The sequence below is a fragment of the Falco cherrug genome, chromosome 14 (assembly GCF_023634085.1).
Source record: "Falco cherrug isolate bFalChe1 chromosome 14, bFalChe1.pri, whole genome shotgun sequence".
In the NCBI taxonomy this organism is placed as follows: domain Eukaryota; kingdom Metazoa; phylum Chordata; class Aves; order Falconiformes; family Falconidae; genus Falco; species Falco cherrug.
This window is the reverse complement of record NC_073710.1, coordinates 3,667,633-3,691,699: the sequence shown is the minus strand read 5'-3', so window position 1 is coordinate 3,691,699 and position 24,067 is coordinate 3,667,633. Positions and strand designations below refer to the sequence as shown.

Here is a 24,067-nt window from a genome sequence, read left to right as displayed (position 1 = left end):
GTATTTCTAATATTCTGGATAAATCTTTAAAAAAAACAATGCTACAAAAGCCACAAGGATGAGCATTACTGAGCATTAACAATGAAGTTTTGCCATAATGGATGCAGCCAGTGGAACTATTGCTTTCACAGGAGGTAACAAACTTCAGATGGAAGTGCAGTCTTAGAGAAGTTTTTTTCCATAAACATGTGTCAGAAATACACATGCATTGTGAGGTCCAAAAACTTTAGTGAAACAGCACTTCTACAGAACTGTGAAGGATAGAGAGCAGTCAGAAGTTGTTCCTTTTCTGCCTTGTGTCAACTGTAGAGATTTCCCTCAAATGTCAAAGAACAAATACAACTTACCTTTTGACCACAAATGCAGACTTTGTTATCACAGTGAAAAAAAATCCTTGTATCTCTAGTCTAGAAAAATGTTAAATTTGTTTGAGGCAGATCAGCATGCAAAATGTTAAAAAGGAAAGCTCAAAAAATTACCCAAGCATCAGAATTCTCACAAGCTGGCATCACAAAGGCAAATAAGTTTCTACAGGTTTTTTTTGTTTTCAAAGTCATCAACCCAAAATACAGATCAGATGTACAACCTGTATCTCTAAGACTCTGCCAAAACGTGACAAAAGGATTCTAAAGGGAACACTAAGATTTTATAGTTTATTGTATACTCTGTGGCATAGTACCATTTAACTGCTATTCCAGAAATCCACATGATTTGTCAGTTCAAAATGCTTAAGGAAAAAGCAGCAAGCCTTGTTCACACAATAACACTGTTCTGATGTAAAAACCATTACACGTTGTAAATTTTGGTCCAAATATTTACTATTTCTCCATCAATAAGAAGTCCATAGCTATTTTCAGGAAGATTTTTAGGCAGGAAGTACAATACATGTTCTTTAAGCAGTCTGACTGCTAACAGAAATTATACTTACCTATATATTACCAATTCTACATTCAGTGTATTTGTACAAAACTGCTGTTCTTGGTAGCTGCAACAATTTCCTACAGATTTGCTACACAGAAGTACCTTCTATGTTTCATGCAAAGTATTCTTTATGCTTTGACAGTAAGACTTGTGCTTTTTTTGCCTGAACAGTTTCAAAGGCAAATAAGTATAACATCATTCAGAAATCAATCCTTGCAAATTGAAGTAGTATTGCAAGCACTACACAAAATTAAGAATATGGTATTTTAGGCACCCCTGTTTAAACAACATTCGAAATACAAAACCCACACAGCTTTTTTCCGTGCTGACTGAGCAGAGTTGAAAAGTGGAAGCTGACATGAGATTTATAGCTTTCTCTTTTTTATCTAAAGGCTCCTTGGAGCAGGTTACCTTCTTAGGAAAATGCAGTGAAGTCGAAATCCACATATCACTGTGTTGGATGCAACCGCTAAAGCTTGGCACCAGATCCTCCTGGCGTCAGGGCAGCAACCAAGAAACGTCCTCTGTTTCTTTAACTCACATATCACAGACTTCACAGTTAACAAACAGTTGGAGATTTCCCCTTTCAAAGACACAAGGTCTGCCAGAGAGCTTTCAGCTCAGCTGCCACCCACCCAGGAAACCACAAGCCTTGTGTTGTGCAGTTCTCAAAACCAGTTATTTCCTCCCTCTTGTGGCAGTCTGTCTGTGCTGTCCATCGTGCATCTGCTCACTAACATGTGTTGAACACTGCTTTGTTCATATGGTTTAGAAACAGGTGCCCCTCATCACAGAATAATTTAGGTTGGAAGGGATTTCTGGTGGAATGTCATCTGGGCCAGCCACCCGATCCCACCTAAGGTAATTTCAAAGTTAGGTCAGGTTGCTCAGGCCCTTATCCAGTGGAAGTTTCGATGTCTTTGAGGAAAAAGATTACATATACAACCTGTCCATGTGCCTGTTCTGATGCTTGCTTGTTCACATTGTGATTTATTCCCCCCACACCCCCTTATATTCAACTGGAATCTCCCTTGCTGCAATCTGTGGCGGTTGCCTCTCATACTCTTGCTGACCTGCTCTGAGATGAGTATCTTAGATTTGAACTTACAATAAACAGAGGTATAGGTATGCACCTTACTGCTGACCTGATATTGCCACATTGACTATACCTAAGCCAATAAATATCTACCCCTTGTTACTATACCTGCTGGATTTTAAACAGGACTTACTGTGCCATTGTATATTTGTAAAGGTCAAAATGCTCACAAAGTACAGGTTACCTTTTCAAAGATACCTATGGCTCCGAACCTACTGGGACTTTTCATCATCTTTGTGGGAGCTGACAGTTTGGAAACAAAGAAATACATGCAAAAACATGATCCTGTCATTTCATAAGACATAAGGTTTGCTTACCATAATTTTTTATTTCATACTTTGTACAGAAAACTAAACAGGCATCATGTTTTTGTTTATGATTCCACTGCAGAGAAATAATCACATCTCACTATCAAAACTCCCACTGAGCCATTGCGCAAGTCATGTCTTAACTAGAACATACGTTTGTCATCAGTCCTCTAGTTCCCAGTAATTGGAAAACTTAAACAGAAACATCAGCTGGAATTCTGGTTCACATTGCTAATTTGGTGAACTTGGCTTATAAACATTTCCCATCAATACAACCCTAAACAACACAAATTTAGTACCAAGAGAAAAAACAAAGATTTTATTCAAGAAAAAACCTCTACCTAATCTGAATCTTGATCCAGGCCAAGTCCATTTTTATGCCTATGATGGGAAACTATCTCCCAAACTTAATTTAAAGCAGCAAATAAACAGGCTCAGATTAATTTTCCCACCTGTGGTCTAGTTCTAGCTCATTTTTCCTTCTTAATGTTCAACTTTTCAAATTCTCATCCCCTTCTTCCAAAGCAAGTAAATGTCATATAATCATCATTGCTTGCAATTTATTTTTCCTATTTTGTCAATTTTCTCTCCTTACAAAATCAAGTTCAGTCTCTGATGTGATTTCTGCCTAAAACTCTGTGTTTTCCACATGCCTCCAGCAAAACTAAACTCACTGACTCCTCGTTCAAGAACAGCCTTTGCTGAGTCACTAAGCTCCTGCTTGGTCTTCTAACAGTTCACCTCTTTGCAGATTCAGAATGTAACTGGTTTTTAAAGATGCTAAAAAAAATTCTTCCTTTGTCTTACAGTCATGTTTCTTCTGTCTTTTTATTCCAATAGCCTTGGATGAATCTTAGCAGCTGTTTGTGTGTAATTCTTACCATGTGGCACTCGTAATTTACATCCTTCCTGCAGAGTCCATCTGGCAGGACTGTTCTCTTAATAAATATCCTGAGAGCTATCTTTACTGCCCAGAATGTTGTTACACAGCTGTCTCTCCCTGATAATAGCTATCCCTATGTTTATCTCATGTTATATTCACCTCAGACATATTTTGGAGCACCCTAAGAAGCTATAAAATAACTGCAGCACTTAAACTCATACCAGCTGCTGTCAGGACACAGAGGGATAACTTAATGTGTTGGAACTATTTTTCACACTAGGAAGGTTTGTTCCAGCCACAGACTAGCTCCGCTAATCTCAATGCTTACATGTCCAAAGCACTAGTGTTTTTACTGCCAGCACAGATTAAATTGTAGATTACTACAGCTGGGAAAGTAGGGCTTTGCAAATGCAGATGCTTACTTGGGCAGCCATTTTTAACTGCAATTTGGTTTCTCCATAAATCCTTATACTCTACCAGCTCATGACATCACCTATCCTGCATAAGAGCACTCCAGCATTTGACATGGATATAGTTTTTTGTGGGAATCAGCTTTAAAACCACATACAGTGGTTGAAATGGCTTGGGAACAAGCCACTTAAACATAGTATTATAAATGCTGTTTATCAAGTATCCAAACTTGGTATCTGACTTCCATGTAAAGATGGCAATGTCCCAGGCTGTCAGTTTGGCATTTCTCGAGCATAGCTATCAGTGTTTTAACTAGAAACTGCTACAACATGTTAGAGGAAATCTCATGTAACAAAATTTCCATTTGCACAAAAATAGCAATACAGGAGCCTTAACTATTGCAAATTAAATTCCATCTGTTTCTTCTAATGATCTCAGTATTAGTTTCAGGTCTTGAAATGGAGTGTGCTCACACTTGGAGGGGTTGGTGATGGGAGGTTCATTGGTTGTTGTAATTATTTAAATCAGCATAGCTGCAACATATTTCTCAGGTAAGACCTTGCAAGAAATATTAAGCTAAGCTTGGGAAATCAAAGAGGTTACAAACCAAGTCAGCAAGAACCTACTTTTCCCCACGTTACTCTCACTTGTGGGTGGCTGAAGCTGCCACAGTTTCACAACCCTAGTTTGAGCAGCATCTGTGAAAACAGTTCAGATGATGCCGTACACTCTCAGCATATGCATGTACAGAACCACATCAGCTGACACCAATTACCAAATGCAAAAGAAACATGAAGGAGTACAAACATGAACGTTTCCCTTCACAGATGCGAATTTTATTTTCCTGTCTTCTGAACAGAGAAAAGGCTTCATGGAGCATATCAAGATGTCACAAAAGCTTTGCAGTCACTAAGAAGCTTTGTAATCGCTAGCTGAACGTTTTCTACAGTTGAAAGCGAAGAGTGCCATAATGAAAGCAGATACCTTGCAGGATGACACATGTAAGTACTACTGCGACATTCATCAATGACTCTTGTCAACAACTTCTTATACAAACACCGAAGTTGTTGTGGGTTCTCCTGGCTCAATACTTTCACAGAATTAATTTCTGTAGTGTGTTGGAAAGAAAGATGGGCAAAGCAGCTACAGGAAAAAAAGTTGCAATAAGCTTATCTATCCATGTAAATCATGCTAATTTTAAAATACGTGTAATATTTACAAGTGATGATGCCCAAATAGAGAAGCAAACCAAGCAAATCATCCTGTCTCCTTGCTTCCTTTTTGTTTGGCTATACATTTTTTTCTACAAAGTTATTAGGCATCCAAATGAATTATTTTGACTCAAGAAAGATGCAAGTTTTTGCCACAAGGTGGCAGGAGCTTCCCAAATAAAGTCACACCCAATCCGTGATCTGATTACAGATTGCTAATTATCAGGACTATAGACCATTTCTGTGAACCAAGATGCAAGCTAACTTGCTTCAGATAGGTGGGAGGGTTTGTTTAGGTTTTTTGTTGGGTTTTTTTCCCCATAACAAGAAAATAAAAAGAAAGATCTCTTAAAATAGCAATAGAAGAGATCACAAAAGCCTTGCAGACAGCAGGAATTGTTGCCTGCACAGGTCAGGAATTATAACTAAAAAGGTTTCCAGAAACAGTTAAAAAAAAAAAAAAAGAAACCAAACAAAACCCAAAACTTAGAAACATTGCTTTCCCATTCTGGATTGCTTCGTATATAGGCACTCTTTCCTGTTTAAAAGCAGAATTCTCAAAACTCTAGTTCTGCGACTTGCCACACCAATTTTCAGCAACAGCAAAGCCATTTCTATTAAAGTAGCAGCTGCCCTTGCAACATTAGGCACCTACAGCCATGCAGGGCAGCAAGCTCCACTGAATGCCACGTGTCCTGCTCAGCACAGGTTTCCAAGAAGAGCAAATCCTTTTGGTATCAATGAGAAAACCCAGTTTAGAGCAAGTCTGCTTCATCAGCTTAATTTCTGCCACTTAGTAACAGGTCGGGTTTTTAATTTGAGTTTCAAAGACTTTGCTTTGATTTTTAGTGGGAGGCCTAAATCATGATCATTATCTCAGATCTGTAGATATGTCCAGGTGATACTTGACCCAGACCTGAGCCCTCTTTATTCCCTCCCTTACTGTGAAATACAGCAGCTACACTGGGTTTGGAGATGTTTTACCCCTGCACTCACAGCTGGCAGCTCTGGAAGTGTAAATTTAAGCATAGACCTAGCCTAAATCTCTCAGTGATATGAACTGACCAGTGTTCATGAACACAGCATTGCAAATTACATTTCTGTACTTTGGCCTGTGTAATACTGGCATTTGTACTGAGCTTTTTTGAGGGTTTGTTGTTGTTAGGTTTGGGGTTTTTTTTAACTTGTGTTTACTCCCAGGTTATTCTGGGAAAATGGAAGATCATACAGCTCAGGAAAGACAGGAGTGCTTCATCCACTGAAGTCACTCACACTATGGTGTCAGCAGCAAGCAAGTTACTAGGTGTGACCTTTAGGCTACTGCGTTCACCGGTGCTTAAGACTGTCTCCACAAAATGCTTCAAATCTACTGTCACATAACAGACAGATTATGGTGGCAGAGAGGATGGTATCTTCTGGATATTTTGCATGTGCTCTTAAACATCCTGAGCTGGGGGCAATTTTTTTTTTTTTTTTTTTTTTTACAGAAGTCTTGTTGAGAGACTTCAAAGTACCTTTGTCTTAGGATGTCTTTGTTAGACCAGAAAATTTACCAACTTAGGATCCATTGTTTCTGATTATCATCTACACAACATACTGTGATGCTTAAGGACAGGGCTTTTTTAACTGAGGAATTTGGCAGTAATCTGAATAAGGCAGTAGACAGAGAATTGATGTGGTTCTATTGGAAAGAGAGCTCCCTTGCAGCTATGAGAGAAAATCACCATGGAAACTTTTTCCTATTAAAGAGCAGCATGTACACTTACATCTCTTCTTTCTCAACAAGCAGCATTTTGTGATAATAGCCTGAGTAAAAGGGGTATTTGCACAGCAAAAGACCAAGACTTACTCAGGAGAACTACTGCAGAATTTTGTTATTCTCCAGAACCAGCCAGTTGACAGTGTATCTTGTTATAGAAAGAGGAGTATTAGGAGATGAACAAGACAAGTGATCTTACCCAACCAGCTAGGTAAACCAAAACTGATACACATGCAGGGAAAACAGGTTTGTTAACCAGCCCTAAACTAGGTTATCACCATGAGAAGCTAAGTGTTTTCATGCTGTCATAGAGTGATCTATTTTTCAAATGAGGATGGACCAAGCCGATAACTCTAGTGAAGCTGCAATACCTTCTCAGCTTTTTTCCTCTAAACACCAGCAAGTCTGGTATTTAACAAGCGGAGCAGTGCCTCTCCAGAATGACATTCTGCTGCCAGCTTTCACAACACAAGTATGTCTCCTCAGACTCTGCATTGGGATTCGATTGCCCTTTGCATAGTCATATATGTTTACAAATGTATCACATATGAGGACCCAAATCAAGACATTCTTCTGTATAAGGCCAAAATGTGAGATATCACTCTCATCACTCTGACCACACTCAGTTCACAAAAGAGCTGGACAGAAAACCACAAAAACACACAGGAAAGATATGTTGTCTTGAATCTCATGACACAAGCCAGAACACTTCCCTTATTCTCTACAGAATAAGCAACAAGTATCAACAAGCATCCTGTTTTGAGGTTTATTATGGTTTTGGCATTTTCTTGTCCTAGTTTGTTATATATACCTGCCAACACTGTATACCCAACAATCTTCACCTTCTGTAGCTTTATTCCAATATGATTTCCATTGCAACCAAGATCATAATTTGTTACTTGGTTGGTTGTAAATGAATAACAAGCTTTATTAAACAACTCTACCTGCCTTATCAAAAATTAAACTGCAGAAGAAAGTCTGCAAACAAAGCATAGATACAATGCTTGTGGCTGTTCAAATGGAGTTGTTTTATTTTTCTTTTAAAGTCTAGGTAAGGGAAAAGTACTTTGTAGGGTATTTATAATCAGCAATATCTGCCATGCATCTACCTGTCCAGTAAGGAAGACATGAAAGTGTCATATGAAGGATTAATCCCCACACTAAGGAGCATTTAAACTCCTCTGTGTTTAACCAGACTTGCCTCATCATGCCTCTGATAGAGCCAGTTTGGGAGAGACAGGGAACTCACCAGTTCTTAATTCACTTAACTGCCTCAAAAGAAGTTGCCAAAGGGCCTAAAACAAAGTCAATGGCATCACACACTTCAGTTTGCATAAAGAGAACCCAGTATTTCTGCACTGCTGCTTTTATTCATGTATGCAACCATGATACCTATTAATCAAAGAAAAGTCACTGTCTGAATTTTGAGTTCTTACAGTTTTCAAGCTGCTATTGCTTCTTGCTTCAAGAGTGGAGCTGATGGGACTTAGACTGTTGACTGAGTATCTAGCTAAAACTGAAAAACTTTCACTGAAGTACTAATTTCATTTCTTAGCAGTCTGATAATTCATCAATGTGGCAAAAGATCTCTGTGGGTATTTTGAGCACATTCTCAAGTAATTGGAAAGTATTGTTACTGATTTTTACCAAAAGGAAAATGTTTCACTAGAAGGTATATATGACTAACAAATCAAAAATAGCTGAATAGTTCAACAGTTCAGTCTTCCTAGTCAGTGATTCAGCTTGGATCTATTTCTGCCAGTAAGGCTGAGTTGTGCCTCACTTTTAAGAGACTCGCACTGGAGTTCTCAGGAAAACGTACTCCAGAGTTCTCATGTACATATAGTTAACCTAGATAATTACTAAGGAAGTTAAACAAAAGAATCAGATCTTGTGTTACTGGGTCATACACTGTGGGAGTTGGAAGATTTCAAACACAGGTTAAGTTAAAATGGATTTTGAAAAATTACCCTTTATATTACCTAGAGTTCCTGCAATGTAGAGAGAAGGATGCAGGTTATTTATGTTATTCACCATTAGTTTTGAATTACATGATTGTTTGTATAAAACAACTGGAGATAACTAAAAACACTCTCCCATGTGACTTTACAGAGTATCTAATCATAGAAGACTGAAGCAGCTTAGGCATATTACAACCTTCACTGGCCTAAGCATAGGCTGCATACTGACTCTAAAACCTATACTATAAATCAGTGTAAGTCTCATGTGACTTACTTTCTATTTCTAGCGAAGAAGTTAAATTAGAATAAGCTGAACACAGCATGAAGTTAAACTGTAAAAAAGCATTCAGAACTTCGATCATTCAAGTCACATAAAACAAGGAACAAAAGATATTCTGGTTTTGGTTTGGTTTTGTTTTTCAAAAAAATAGTCCCAGCCCATTCTACAGAAAATAAAGATATTTTTTTAAAAAAATAGCAGATAAGCTATTTTAGCAGGGCATATGAAGTGTGTAAGAGTTACTGAGAGCCTCAAGCCTTTTACCAGAATATATATTTAAGTTTCCTTCATCAGGAGACAGGAGGTTCTGGCAGAGAAAGAAAGTCTTTATCTTAGCATACGATATGAAACACTACCTCAAGAGATAAAAGAGCTTGGCAAAGAGATTATTATCAGTTGTTTTAGTAACAATATGGTAAACTGCTCAGAGGAGGATTGAACAAAATGTTTCTGCTCCCTTGATCTGCATCAGGTTGAATGTGATCTGTTTATTACCAACATAATTTTCTACCTTGGAGACTGACTTTACAAGTCACCATAAAACAGCTCTTTAAGGATGAAAAAGGCAAATCTCTGAGTTGTTTTGAAGCTTTCTACAGACACACTTTTAAAGACAACTGTTTGAACACGAGCAGCATATGTCTGTGCTTTAGTTGATGCCAAATTATGTGCACAATGAAGTAGTAATCTTTAGAAGTTGTCTGGTTGTTGGTTTGCTTTTTAAAATTCTATCTGTTCCATAAGCTTCTGAATAACTACCTTCGTTTTTTCTCATACATCAAAGAATGTTCTGTAAAGTTGGATTTGTCTCCCCACTGCTACAGGTAACAATTTTCACTCAGCCTACATTATTCAGGACAGTTGTTTTTTCTTCTGAAATACACTGCCTGCACTCAGTGATTACATATAAGCAGGTCAGGCAGACAACATGCAGATGACATATTCAGTCCTGTGGCCTGAATCATCTATAAGGCCTCCTAAGAGATTTTTAGAAATATTCCCTGTTTTAATGGAATTCCCTCAGGGAATGAAGACTGAGTCCTTACCATAATTTATGTGCTAAGACACCTGCAAAATAGATAAACTACCCACAGGTCATTTCTAGTGAATAATCTGAAGATGTACAACATATAGAAAACAATTCAGCAATACCTTCACTGAGATACTGAGCAAAACAAAATAGTTTGTCTGAAAAACCAAGACTGTTCTATAAATCTACGTGAAGCTGAACTGATGGTACACTTCAGCTCCCCCTCCCTACCTATTAAAATGGGTGAAAGCCAGAATTCACAAGAGCTCACACTCTCAAACTCCTGGAAAGGAGCGTACTCCTGAGAGCAGTGCAGATATAGTACTGAAGGACTTGGAACCAAAAGGACTTTTCTTAGTTCAAAGTACCTTCTACTAAATAAGACCTTTCTTTGAATAACAGTCAAAAATCAGCTAGAATTTTATCTAAAATTATTTAACCTGTGGAAACAGATTAATGGTTTAACGATTTGAGGGAAAAAATACTAACTTCAGATGAGCTCCATGCAAATTTTAGAGTGACATAAACATGAAGTTCTGCCAGATCAGTATATTTCCCAAGTTCAGTTTATCATATTTTAGGTTATGTGTTTGCTAGGAAGTAGTACAGGCCATTAGAAGCTGATTTGGAGAGTGATTATGGTACAAGCCACAAAAAGCAGGAACAATTAGCAGTCTCAATCCAGAAGTGTGATGCAAATTTGTGTAGGTACACCCTTGTGATCTTCCTGTCCTTGCTGGGGATGGAAAGCACAGAATGCTATTGCTTGGTTTGTCACAATTTCAGTATTTAGCCTATATTTACATTTAAGAACTTGCTTTGTTTTTCTGTTGTTACATGGCTGTACATGCCATGAGCTTTCACCTCAACTAACACTTAAGCAATACAAACACGCACATCCACAGAGCCAGCCAACAGCCCACTCAAACAGTTCCATGATTAAGTTTTTTTAAAAATAGTATGATCTAATAGGTTAAGAATTAATTAGTAAACCTCCATCTGCTTTAAATCCTTACTGTACCATCTCAATGGCAACATCACAGGACTCAGAGCAGCTGTGTTAGAAGCTGTCAGCAATTAAAATGAAAGGACTCTCTTCTCAGTTATGTACAGTCTAAACCTCTTTCATCAGGAAAGAGTTTTACAGCCTAATAAATTGTTCAGATCAAGTTGAAACACTTCAAAAGATACCAAGTGATTGATCTTTGGTACTTGTGACTTTAGGTACCCATATGCAGGAGAGTACCCTCTCAGACAGCTGTTTGATGAAACCAGCCTGTTCCGTGTTTTGAAGTCTCTCCCTTGCGCACACACGCACAGGCTTGTGCCAAATTGATATCTACTTACCAAACTGATGTCCAGCCCTCTGAGATCCACAAGCGAGAGGGAATGGCTATTTATGACCCCTAAGGTTCCAGTTTAGTTCACACACTGACATAGCACATTAACAATTTCAGACTTCCCATAAAAGATGTTTCTATCTTTTCATGACACACAATGTTTGACATTTCCACGGTCAGAGAGAAATACACGGGTTCAGCTCCAATCCTCCACACAAGAGACTCAAACTTCATAACTCACAAAATTTGAGAGGATTTACTTATCATTATATTGACCTTTTAACTCTAAAACTCACCAAGCAGAGAAGTCATATTTCAGAACTCACTCTTTCCTCCACCAAGCGCCTAGCTTTAAGAGTCTATTTTTTTCTCTGGCCCTGTGACATTTGTACTTGCTGCAGCACTTCATCACAGCTCGCACATGGGCAAGAGTACCCCAAACACCTTGATTTATGGCCTGGTGGACAAGTAACTTAGTGTCTAGAGGATGAAGGTTTTAGTTTCTTTAGGAAAGGGATTATGTAGGGTGAGAAAGGGATTTAATCTGGGCTCTCATTTTTTGGGCCAATATATGCAGAGCAGGCAGCAGGACCTTGTGCCCCTCTTGGGGTCATACTTCAAGGGGAATGGACACTTCACCTTCTCTCCCCATGCACAATCAAGCTTGAGATCACAATTGGAGAGGGTTGCTACAATCCAGGTGCAGAGATTTCAGACCTACCATTGCTTGTTTCCTAGTGGGTGCATCTAAGTAGCTCATTACTCAGCCTAAAGGGCTCTTCAGCCCAAGTTAGCTTTCTGAAAAGCAGAGTATAGAAAAGCAGCTGCTGAACTCAAAGCCACGAATGGGACTTTTGGGGCTGGATGTCTGTTTGTTTTCCTTAAATGGATCTGGATCTGAGATGCAACCCACATTCTCCAGGGAGAGAAAGAAGGAAGTGTGACAGTAGGGTTCTTGCCCACTGTTATGCTTGAGTGACCTCCTTCCACTCAAAAGAGGCTTAGAGAGCTAATGCACAGTTATCAAAAAGCTGAACCATCACTATCAAAAGAGTAAGAGTGATTTACGCTGATATTCAGCATACTCAGGAGCTGAAGCACCCATTAGCAATCAGAAAATGGACAAATTAGTTTGTACCTACATAGGCTAAAAATGTTACCATTTAAATACTACCATCTAATGTTTTGGATTTTTTCCCACCATTCTTGTTCCTAGGGCTGACATTCTCCCCCTCTTCTCCTTACTGTGGGATTGTCAATTTATCCATAGAGGTCCAGTGCTGTCCTCTCTCAACAAGACACCTCCAATGCCTGTTTAGTCAGGGACTCAGCATGTGAGCCCAATGCTTTCATTTGGCCCAACACCAGCTCAGACAAAGGCAACAGCATCTGGCTTCCAGTTCAGTCTCAACCTAGATGATGACTCTCAAACTTCTACCTTATTTTTCCTCCCACAAAGAATATTCAGTTTCCTTTTCTTCCAGCATCTTACTCATTTTTAAATGTTTGTTGTCTTCATCCAGGAAGCAACGGAGTTTCTAAAGAACAGCAGAATTTGTAGGGCTGAGATATTTCATGGACCCCAGTCCACAGTGCATTAATTTTTCATAGTTTTCAGGTGAAACACCACAAATTTTCAAGTACCACATAATGTGAATGTCCCCAACAAATCAGACATTACAGGTTCACTTGCTGTTTGTGCTCCTGCACTCAGTGAAGTGACCTGATCTTCTTTGCCTAGTTGGACTAATAAATATGTCTTATGGCAAGTACTTTGTCTAAGCATGGACAGTTCCCTTCCAACTGCATTTGGGCTGTGAATTCTTGAGGACAGGGGATTTCTCTCTGTCAAAAACACACCATTTAAAGCAGTTGAGAAGTGGCAGAAAGAGACAAACAGAATAAGGAATCTTGACCTTTTTCGGAACTTTTGAATGCCACAGTAAGCACAATTTCAGGATAAGTTTTCAGCAAAGCATGTAAATTACTGCTGGAAATTTTTTCCTCTCAAGTAAGATCAGCCAGGAATACTCCCACACCAGCCAACCTCCATTTGAAGTCACATTTGGAGCATCTCAGTTCCCTGGTGAAAGCAAGCTTTTTGCACTTAGTTTAGTGGCTGTCTAATTCAGCAGGTCACTGCCACCTTCCATCCAGAATATTCACCTTTCCTTCCACTCCACCAGTTATAACACTCTCACTGAAATCTGAAAAAAAACCAACCCTGGAGCAATCCATTAAAAAAAAAATGAATAAAATTCTGAAGATGGAGAAGCAAGCTGGTAATGTGCTTCTGTAAGAATTTAGGAGATTTTTTAAAAAATGTTTTAGAAATCTAAACATTCCTATGATCTGTTCCTCCTCACTGACAGAACAGTGCTGTTCTCTTCCCAGTTTCCGCTTAGCGTGCCATGCAATCTTTTCAGATCTGCAACGCTGTGTTTGTTCTGCAGATGGCACATGCATGCAATTCTCAAATGCCTGCATGCATAGTCTCAGATCCCCTGCAGTAGAAACCACTCGTGATGCAGTTTTTATTATTTTGTTCACACTCACGCTCCCATTTGCTGGGATTGCTACAGGTTCTTCTTAAATAATATATTCTGATATGGCTGCCCAATAAAGAAAAGGGGTGAAAAAAACCCAAACAGGTCTAAAATACAGAAACATCAATTGAAATCACTGTCAATACCCTTCTCTAAAATGTTACAGGAAGTCATATAAATAGTATTACAAGAAATAACCGTACAGTGCTCACATATTACCACAAAAGGAAAAGCAAGTATATTTAAGTTTCATGATTTAAGGGTGTGTACGTGCACGAGGACGAGAGGAAAACAGCAGCAGACAGAGTTCATTACTGAACAGCGGGACTGACTGGACGTTTGAGGGAAAGGAAGGCCAAGGGCCACCACGGGAGCCGCCTGAAAGCAGTGAAGGGGAAACGCCAGCAGATGGCACTCGGATCTGCATCACGGCCCCAGAGCTTGCAGGGTCCCTGAAATGCGGAGCGTTGCAAGCAGCTGTCAGCGGAGGGCAGAGAACCCAGCAAACAGACAGATTTGGGGGACTGGAAGACTTCATGGTGTCTGAGGTGCTGTGCCACAGCTTACAAGGCAGCCGGGCCGCAGAAGACCAAGAGAAATGCAGGTGTCATCTAGACAGATGGTCCAGCTACAGTGATCTGCTCGCTGGCACACAACAAGGGTAGATACATTTTTCCATTGCAACTTAGGTATCTCTCACTCCCTGGCCACTTCCCACGTCACCCCATAACCTGCCTCAAAACCATGGGGGAAAATCAGGAGTCTAGCTTCATAACAGATTTTAAACAAGAGTGTATCAGAGCAGGCTAAAGAAGGCAGCCCAATTACCTCTCAACAGCAGCTTGGAAAGAAGTCACAAGGCAGAGCAATACCAAACTTTGTTTCAAAAATTAAAGGGCTCCCTCCAGTCTAAACCTCGCATCCACAGAAGCCAGTGGTGGCCCACCGTGACAAAGACCTGTAACCACTGAGAGAGATGTGTACCCTTCTGAGCAAGAAGCTACCCTGTATGCATAAATCACTGTGTGCCGGTACTGTTAGTATTTGCCTAAACTTTGTTCCCTCCTTACTGCCTGTAGAGTTCACAAAATAGGTCAGGAAATATAAGGAAACAGACTGTCAAAACCAAGTTACTCAGTGCCTTCTAAAACATACATACTGTTTCTATAAGTAAACATAACCCCCACAATAACTAGCCATTAATCCTTAATAACACTTTTCTAAAAAAAAAATAATATATATATATATAAAAAATCCCTATCTCTGTTCCCTGGCAGGGAATATTAGAGCTCCTCACAGCTAGAAAGACTGAACATTTCCTTTTCCAGTGCAGATGCTCTTGGCATTACTGGGCTGAATGAAGAACTTCTTTACAGCTGGATCAACAAGATCCACGAATATTCAGGCGGTAAGGAATTTGGGCAGATGTCCAAGAAGTGACAGGACCACCCAGCTGCAGAATCTAAGTCTTTCCCAGCTTTTTGTGCTGAAAACCCAACTATTCAGATTGCTTTGTGCTCTAATGTGAGCACATTAAAGACTATGGAACAAAACAAAACAAAAATCCTGCTCGTTGATAAAAACCGTTATTTTAGTGTTTTTCCTCCTCACGCAGCCAGTTCCAATGCTGCTCCTCACAGAACTGCACACGGTATTGCTCAGCAGCTGCTGCTTGACCTATCCCTTTGGGTGAGAACTTGTTTTTGCTCTGCTCTTCCCCTCCCGGTGAGTAATAACCTATGGGGACAGAGCTGATCAGGAGTTATTTTCTGAAAGGATCAGGTCACAGACAGCATTTGGGTTTTATGCCAAAGCACCGATCAGAGCTGGGAAAGCAGGTACGACAGCTGCAGATCCAGGGACTGGTGTGGGAGGGAAGCAGAAGAGGAGGGGCATGAAGAAGCTGAGCTGCAGTGGCTCTGCCTCTGCTCCAAGCTTCCAGAGCAGCCTCATCCTCAGCCCTTCTGGCACAGACTTTTTCTCTGCCACATTAAGCTTCTCCAGCACCAACTGCCAAACCTGTAGCTGCAATTCCTCAGCTGCCTTTTTTGCCAGTTCCTGGAATAATCTGCACCAGGATCAGACAGAGCTTGGAAGAATCATCTGGAGAAAATTGCTCACAAAAGACAAAGCACTGGAAACCCCAAGCATTCAGACTGGCCACCACTAACAAACGTAGACCTGCCCGATAGCAGTCAGGGCTACAGCGACTGCTCCCTGCCTTCCAAGCAGCCTGTCTCCATGGAGGAGCAGGAAGACAACTTTGTGTTTTCCTTTGGAGCCAACACCAGCAAGTGCAGCCTTGAGACTAACCAAACAGCCCCAACATGCTGGTCAGGAGCAACCAGGGGTGGCCCAGAGGTGGTGATTGTACCGGTGCTTTTTGGGTTGATTTTCTTCCTGGGAATGGTGGGAAACACATTGGTGTTGGTTGTTTTGGGGCGTCTCCGATCTGGGGGACGCCCATCACGCAGCACTACCAACATCTTCATCCTGAACTTGAGCATTGCAGACTTCTCCTTTCTGCTTTTCTGTGTCCCCTTCCAGGCCACCATCTACTCCCTGCCAGAATGGATCTTTGGCGCCTTCTTTTGCAAGTGGGTTCATTACTTGGCTATGGCAACAATGCTGGTCAGCATCTTTACTCTGGTGGCTATGTCTGTGGACAGATACATTGCTGTGGTCCACGCCAAGCGTTCACTCTGCATCCGCAGCAAGCGTAATGCTGCCCTTGGTGTGGGTGTCATTTGGCTGCTGTCTCTACTCATTGCCATCCCTGTGGCCCAGCACCAGGCCCTCATGAGTGGACATCATCAAGCACCCAACAGCTCCTTCTGCTGGGAGTACTGGGCAAACGGTTCAACAGCCAAGCAGATATACAAGATTACCATCCTGCTGGTGGGATACCTCCTGCCCCTGGTGCTCATCACCTGCTGCTATGCCAAGGTGGGTGAAAGGGATGTGAGTAATTTTTAAACGGAGGGAAAGATCACTCCCAGACTCTTGGTGGCTTGGATGTGTACACTCAAGCTACCCAGCCAACAAATAATAAATTCAGTCCTTTCCATATTCTCTCCTGGTATAGAATACTTCTCTGAGGCAGGGGGAGGGAAGGAAAACAGAATGAAATTACATCAGCTCACAGAAAGGATTATAACAGTTAAGTTGACACCCAGCCTGACAAGTAAAACTCCTAAAGATTCTTGCTGGTTTTCCTATGTTTCAGTTTGTTCTTTTTTGATAACAAATATTTGTTCCTGGTAAGAGGATAAACCCATGGAGGGAGAAACTATGCAGAGAGTGTACAGGAACAGTATTAGATAAAGACATCTCCCCAATTTCTTTCTTTTCTTTCTCTCTCTCTCTCTTTTTTTTTTTTTCCTCCTTTGGACACAAAACTCAGACACTGTGTGTTGTGAAGATTTGCAAAAAGACATGTTAGAATCAGTTTTAGTCAGCAATAAACCTCTTCATTTCTTCTTGTGGATTGCTATCAGTCGAATTTTTGGTTTCCCCCTACTAATCTTTAGCAAGTTTAAGACTGATAGTAAGTCAATGAGTTGGGCTAGCATGCAGAATAAGTTTTCTGTGAATTTTTAGTTAATACCCTATTGTGGTGTGCCATGGGACTGCTAGGGACTGGACTTCCTTGTCACTAGTCAGTTGCAGGTCTACCCTCCTGGAAAAAAAACAGTTTTCCTGGAATTTAAGTTCATGTCTGTTTAATCAAAAAATACATTACTTTCAATTCTCATCTATTCTGCTATAATCAATGCTAAAGACAGGACAAGGCACTTAGATTTAAGCTAAAAAAATCTCTAAACTTCAGGCTTTGCTTGTCATGAGGGAAAAGCCACTAGAATTCTTATCTCCTGACACTGTAGCTCCAGTAGTTTGTTCCCTTGCTGCCCTAGGTAAGCAGCAACTGGAATATAAGCTGCATTTAAGAGGCATACTTTTGTTCATAATTGATTCAGAAAATTTAGTCTGTTAGCTCCAAAGGCTGAAGTAGAAATATTACCACATTACTGCCATGCCGTAATCAGATTTCAAAAGCTCAATCTAGAAGTTGTTAATTGAGAATTTCCCTACAGTGCTCTAACATTTCTTATGACTCTCCCTCTGAAAGGAGAAGCCACTCTGCCTGCCCCATTTGTTAGTGCTGCATTCAGGAGCGGCAGGACAGTCACACCAGGGTACAGTACTGGCAGCCTGCTCTCTGCCTGTGTATAGAACCAGCCTAGAGGATAAATATAGATAATCTGAAGCACAATCTAAAAATCAAAATCCATGGAAGATTTTGACTCCTCCATGACTCCAAGGCTGCTGTGGATTTCAGCGCTGTGCCAGCCAAGCTCTTAATAACATGCTGAACTACATCTTCTGTAAATACAGCTGTTTTAATGCTTTTTCCAAACAATGTTTCTTGAAAGATAAAGAACTGTGGAGGGCTTAGAATTAGAAGTCTCAAAGCATCAAATTCAACTTTGGTTGAAGTCATGCTAAAACAATTATTTTAATTTTTGGTGCTTGTATGAAAAGTTCAAATGCTAATATACACATATCAATTTCCCATTCAATATATTGCTCCTTTCTCCCCCCAAAGGTTTTATATCATCTCCATACGAAAGTAAAGAACGTTTCCAAGAAGTCAGAGAGATCAAAAAGGAAGGTAAATAACTTTGGTTTAATCTGTACACTGACTATAATAATAGATGTGTCAGGTTTCCAAAATAACTAACAGCCTTTTCAAGCTCCACCCATGTACTGAAGTGTTGTTCATGTACCAGTCTTTCAGTTCAGGTTCAGAATTCATGTTGACAGCTTGTTATATCTTTATAAACACAGTACATAATGATGCCATTATTGAAATGCTATACTGATCTCTATATACATGCCTGCTGGACTGCCTTTTGATTTATTGTGCTATAATAGAACCTCACAAATACCATCTTTTTACATTGGCAGCCAGTAAGATACTCCAACTATAAAGATATCCAGGTGTTTTGAGTACACCTCAGCAAGCTGAAACAAAAATACCTGAAGAACTGAAACTGAAGTACTTCAGGTTTGCTGCAGTTTGCATTTAAGATCTTTCTAAATGTTTGCATCTAAGTAAGTGGTAAATTCAGATCCTGGTTTGATCCCTTTGCAAGCCAAAGAACAGGGTTATTCCTGGCTCAAGCTGCATGAAAGAAGCCAAATTGCAAGTATTTAATGGGGAAAATGTTAAGGATAGAATCTTTTCTAAGATTCTTAGAGTGAATAAGCTGTAATTCATAGAAGTTTTCAGGTAGCAGAACTCACTGATTTCAGTGATGTAACACCAGATTTACCTGATGTGAAAGGGGAAAATGCTGCTTCAGTCAGAAATGTTACACTTGCTGAGAATGCATTGATAAGTGAAACCATAGGCTTTCTGGCTACTCAAAGACAGCAAGTAATGGAGTACTATCATTAGCTGCTGTCAGGTCACACTCTGTGCCAGTGGCACAGCAACAGTACAACCCAAAGGAGCAGCACATGTGTCCCCCAAGCAGATGTGACATCAGTGGAGATGATGAGGGAATGCTTTGACTTGCTCTCAGCCAATGCATTGGCTGGTTTCAGTGGCTGCCTGCAATATTACAGCAGCCTTACAAGATGTCATCATAATTCTGTGACAAAAATGAGGGTCATTACAGCAGACATGGCCATTTGATTGAAAAGGGTACAAGACACTGAAATTAAAGCTTTGATGTGACTCCAGCAAAAAAAGACAGACAGTGGTACCACAGCTGCAACAAGCTACAGATGTTTTGAAACACAGAACCACTTCTGAGCATGACAAGTTGCGTCCAATGATTTATTCTCTAGCATTACAGGACGCCTCTCTAAACCTAGACCATTCACAAGACGAGGAATTCAAGATACTAGATTTTCAGCATGCTGCAGCTATACCTCATAATAACCTGAAGTGGCACCTCTGTTGATTTCTCTTTCACCAGAGACTCACTATAATGGAGAAAAAAAAAAATTACTGTTATATCCCTAAACATAACATAGCCATATGTTCCTTATCTCAGAAAGAAACCAGTCTTAGTAGGTTAATGTTAGGTATGCAGCTAAGGTATCACAGAAAAACACACAGTTCCCATCAACATACATGTCTTCATGATCAACCTATTCAGGAAAGAACAGAGGTACTTTAGGAGGTTAACTGTGCTTTTTAGCAGCTATGGTAGCACCTCAAACAAAACTCCAGGGGTTTTAATACAAAAATAATATCTTTCAGGTACATCCTCTACAATATTTTGCTAGAGTTTTAATGGTCTGGCCTGTGCTGCTTCTAGTTGATTTAGATCTGTTACCGAGTCCTTTATGCCTATAAATCCTAACCAGATTTAACTATAGATTATATTTAGTTTCTACTGGTTCGTTACATTTACTAACATATGCTCAGTTTTATTGGTAGTACACTTTGGACTATCGATCCACAATTGGTCTTGTACCTACACTGCCTGTAAGGATAGAAGTCAACTGATATTTGCAATATTATCTCACAATACAAGATGAACATAAAAGTTATAATACACCACACACAATATTTCCTTGATGTAAGTTACTTTCCCTCTCCCCTTAGAAGTGTTTTTTGATCAAGTTTTCTTCACAGTTGCTAAGTTCACAAAATAAGCGTAAAGCCTCACAAATACCCACTTTGTTATTCTGCTTGTTCCTGAATCTTGTTGAGATTAATGTTATTAGTCCAGCTCATCTGATTTTGAGTGGATTCTGATAAACATTCTTTTAATCACCTTTTCTAAGGCAATAAATTATACAAGAATTAGCTGCTATGTATTGCCTGCTGCTGGACCACCACTAGACCTACATGGAACAGACTGCGCTGAAGAATACCACACCTTATTTTGCCTACTGACTTTCTGATGAACAGTGATGCTGCCACACATATAGTATGAATTAAAATTTGAGAACCAAGAGTATAATTTCTGGGCAGACAGTGCAGACTACAAGCAGAAAGCTCAGGCAGAGTTCTGTGTGTTTAACAGCTACCATGAGAAAAGGCAACCAAGATATGTTGACAATTCTGTTCACGTAAAATACAGCAAATAAAGTGCTAAGAAGCGCTGTCATTTTTCAGAATAATTTCATGACTTCGTTATTTTGAAAAGTTGCTTTAGGTCTCAAGATCACAAATAAATCCCTCAACAGTCTGGTTGGTTTAAATTCCCCTTCTGTCTTTCCTTACCTATATATGAATGGCCCACTACCCATTTCTTTGTTATATTTGAAGAGAACGCTACCAACAGTTGAAAATTACTACTGTCATTTTCCCATAAAGCAGGAAGTTACAAAATAACATTTAAAAAATGAATGTCATAAATGAATCTGCATTATTTTCAGATTTGACCTGTAGAGTTAGATGAAAAAAACGCTCTACAGTTTCTTCAGCTTTGGGTTTCCTGATTAGATAAGACTGAGACAACCAATCTTAAAAAAAATACTTTCACTTGACCTGTTCAGACAAGTTAATGGTACAGCACTTTTTCCTCCCTCACCTTAAGTATTTTGCTGTCCATAATTCTGGAATGCCCAGTAGTAATTCTTGTTCCATTTGGCACAGTTAGGCCCAATTAAATAGGTGATCCTTTCAGATGAAAGAAAAATCAAATACATTCCTCTATACACAAACATTCTTTCACAGTTTGTGTCCTTCCAACACTTCCTGTGTAGAAACTGCTCATCTAGCCTTTCTGCAGGTCAAACAGCATCTTTAGCATACCTATTTCAAGTATTTTTTATTTCAACCACTTCTCTTACCACTTCATAAGAAGTCTTTCTTCGGTAGGTTGCAGACTCACTCAATTCCTGTATATGCTTTCAAAGTATACTTGAAACACATCGAGTGTCAATCATTTAAAGCAGATCACCTTAAGAACACTTCACATTAAAGCCTAACAAGAAATTTGTATGTGTGTCAGTTCTGTTAAATTAGCTTCCTTCATATGTAGTTAATTGGTCTATTAGTGACAAGTAGTTTTGTTTGGTTGTAATTCATAAACTTCATCAGAGATTAAGTGAACAGCTTTTGCTTATTTTGCTCAAAGATGTATGACAAGTGAATCTTGCTCTACCTTTGAAAGGTTAATATAGCATGTACAGAATGTCTAGCTTGTTCTAAAATATGTGTGTGACTTCAGTGGCCAAACCCTAATTGCCTTGATCTATCAAAAGAAATTGTAACACAACAGCAAAGTCGTCCAATATGAGGTGATAAAATTACCTAATTCACATCTATTAATTCACAGCGTGTATCTTGACCACACTGATATGGAAAACAAAGTGTCATACTGGTACAGAAGAGTACAGTCTGGAACTGTGACCACTCAGTTTCTACTTCACGCCTGTGATTTCAAGAAAGCAGGACACTTGAGCTAATTTTCCTCTGTCCACCCCTACAGGAAAGGGGTTTGGGTCTGGTCAATTTCATTTTTTTCCTGTTTGTTTTTTCTGTTTGTTTTGTCCGTTTTGGTGGTTTGTTTTTTTTTACAGAATAAGTAGTAAATTTTGCAAACAGCTATTTGTTCAGATCTCACTGAACATTCACCTGGGCTACATACATGAGTACAGGTCTCAAAAAAATCAAATTGCAGATTCAGAGTCCTTGTTGAGCAAGATTTTCCAGTGAATGGCTGCCTGCATTACCACTGCAAACAGTTTGTTTTATCATTCAGAATTTGAAAAACTAAAATCTCTTCTGCTTTGTGCTAAATGCCCTCCCTGGGATAGAACACTTCAAGACAAAACATAGTTAAGAAACAAAGCAAACAAAAAACAAAGTGTCATAGAGCTTAGGGAAGGGACTTCTCATTGAGCAGCATTCCACATGCTGGCTAAAAACATGTTGCTATTATTCTCCATTATAGGCTGCTTCTAAAAAAGCCCAGTAATATTGGGTAAGATTTTTTAAAGTGTCATGACTCGTTTCTGAACCTATAGCTTTCATTGATCTTGTTGGAGTCTTAGTATAATATCATTCCCTCCACCCCCAAATCCTGTAAACACTGATATAACAGGCAGAAGAAACATCACCCTAATACACAGCTCGAGTCACGGAACACAGAAACACGTGCAATAAGGATTACAGGGACAAATCCAAATTCAAGCCACCCAAAAGGTCATAGAGGAGCCAGTATTGCAGCTGCTATTAGTACATTCTGTGAATCTGGAAACAACACGTTAATCTCCAGAAGGCAAACACTTACGGAACAAGTGAAAGAAACTGCTAGATGCAGACCGAGGGTGATTTCTGAAGAGATGATAATAGCATGGCCAAATGAACAGTCTGTGTTGCGTAAGTATATGCCTGACTTTCCTAGTTGCATTGCTGTAGTAAGAAAAGCAAAATAACACTGGATTTAAGTGACTCTGAGCATGTGAAGTGTATTACTGAAGACCAGATACCAGACACTTGGTACTGTAGCTCAGCCTCTCTCTTTAAAGATCATATTGTAATAGTAATCTGTATCAACATTTTTTTATTATTAAAAAAAAAAGTTTCTTTTTTTTAATAAATCAAACCTGCAGAAAAAAAGATTAATTATCTACAGTACTAGAAATCTGTTATTCTAAGAATGCTCTTGCTCTTTACCACTTCTTTCTGCCTTTTTCTGGCGCAGCATGGTTTTCCTGTGCCTGTCCTCACAGTGCTGTGCTCAGCCTTCCACACAGGCTTACCTGGTATGCACTGTCTGCACCCAGCCCAGGAGCACCAGCTACCCAGGGACCAAGCAGAGCTGCACATGCAGACAAGAGTGCCTACGGTCTGTTATCCGAGTATGAAACAAAACCCAGTTAAAACAATCTTAAGTTTTTTAGCTATCTGCACAATTAAGAGGAGCTCTGACACATACACCTAAAAAAAGAGCGGCACTGCCACTCAGTTTCCCCTCAAGGGGCCCTTGTCAAGCATCATGGTATATGAAGTATATATCTCTAAATAAGTCTTAAATGATAGGTTTCACTTCAGCAGGATTTGAAGACCCTGCTGTTGTCTCCCAGACAACATTGCCACAGATATACCTGGGGTCCCAGCGTGGATTTCATTCTGTGCATGACGTTTGCAAAGTCACCTTTCCCTTCTCTTCCGTTATTTGTGATCTTTGTGCTATCATTGTCCCATTTGACAAAATATTGTACTGAAAGTTTGTGGTATTTGAAGACATGTAGGGACTAGGACAGCTAGGAGGGCCCTGTTTTCTAAGGCCAACCTACTGTAGGCAATGTTTAGATACATGATTGTAAAGTTAATTACAAACACATT

The 24,067-nt window shown here is 39.7% G+C and overlaps 2 protein-coding genes across 12 annotated transcripts in view; one reads left to right on the top strand and one right to left on the bottom strand.

Moving 5' to 3' along the window:
* Positions 1 to 3,257, bottom strand: part of LOC102055336 (dipeptidase 2) — a 41,608-nt gene extending 38,351 nt beyond the window's left edge. For 3 of the 8 annotated variants that reach the window (XM_055726310.1, XM_055726311.1, XM_055726314.1), the window contains exon 1: positions 3,000 to 3,200. The gene's annotated coding sequence lies outside the window, so the exon portion shown is untranslated. The other 5 variants (XM_027813222.2, XM_055726309.1, XM_027813228.2 and 2 more) reach the window with 5 other exon arrangements.
* Positions 3,258 to 3,417: 160 nt separating this feature from the next.
* The window catches only part of LOC102055162 (galanin receptor type 1-like), a 31,325-nt gene continuing 10,675 nt past the window's right edge, over positions 3,418 to 24,067 (top strand). Inside the window, exons 1-4 of one of the 4 annotated variants that reach the window (XM_055726957.1) lie at positions 3,418 to 3,492; positions 4,447 to 4,620; positions 15,080 to 16,692; positions 18,353 to 18,418. In XM_055726957.1, coding sequence (XP_055582932.1) covers positions 15,988 to 16,692; positions 18,353 to 18,418 — 771 coding nt within the window. In that variant the 5' untranslated portion in view covers positions 3,418 to 3,492; positions 4,447 to 4,620; positions 15,080 to 15,987. Of the gene's footprint in view, positions 3,493 to 4,171; positions 4,621 to 15,079; positions 16,693 to 18,352; positions 18,419 to 20,550; positions 20,845 to 24,067 lie in introns of those variants that run through there. The other 3 variants (XM_055726958.1, XM_055726959.1, XM_055726960.1) reach the window with 3 other exon arrangements.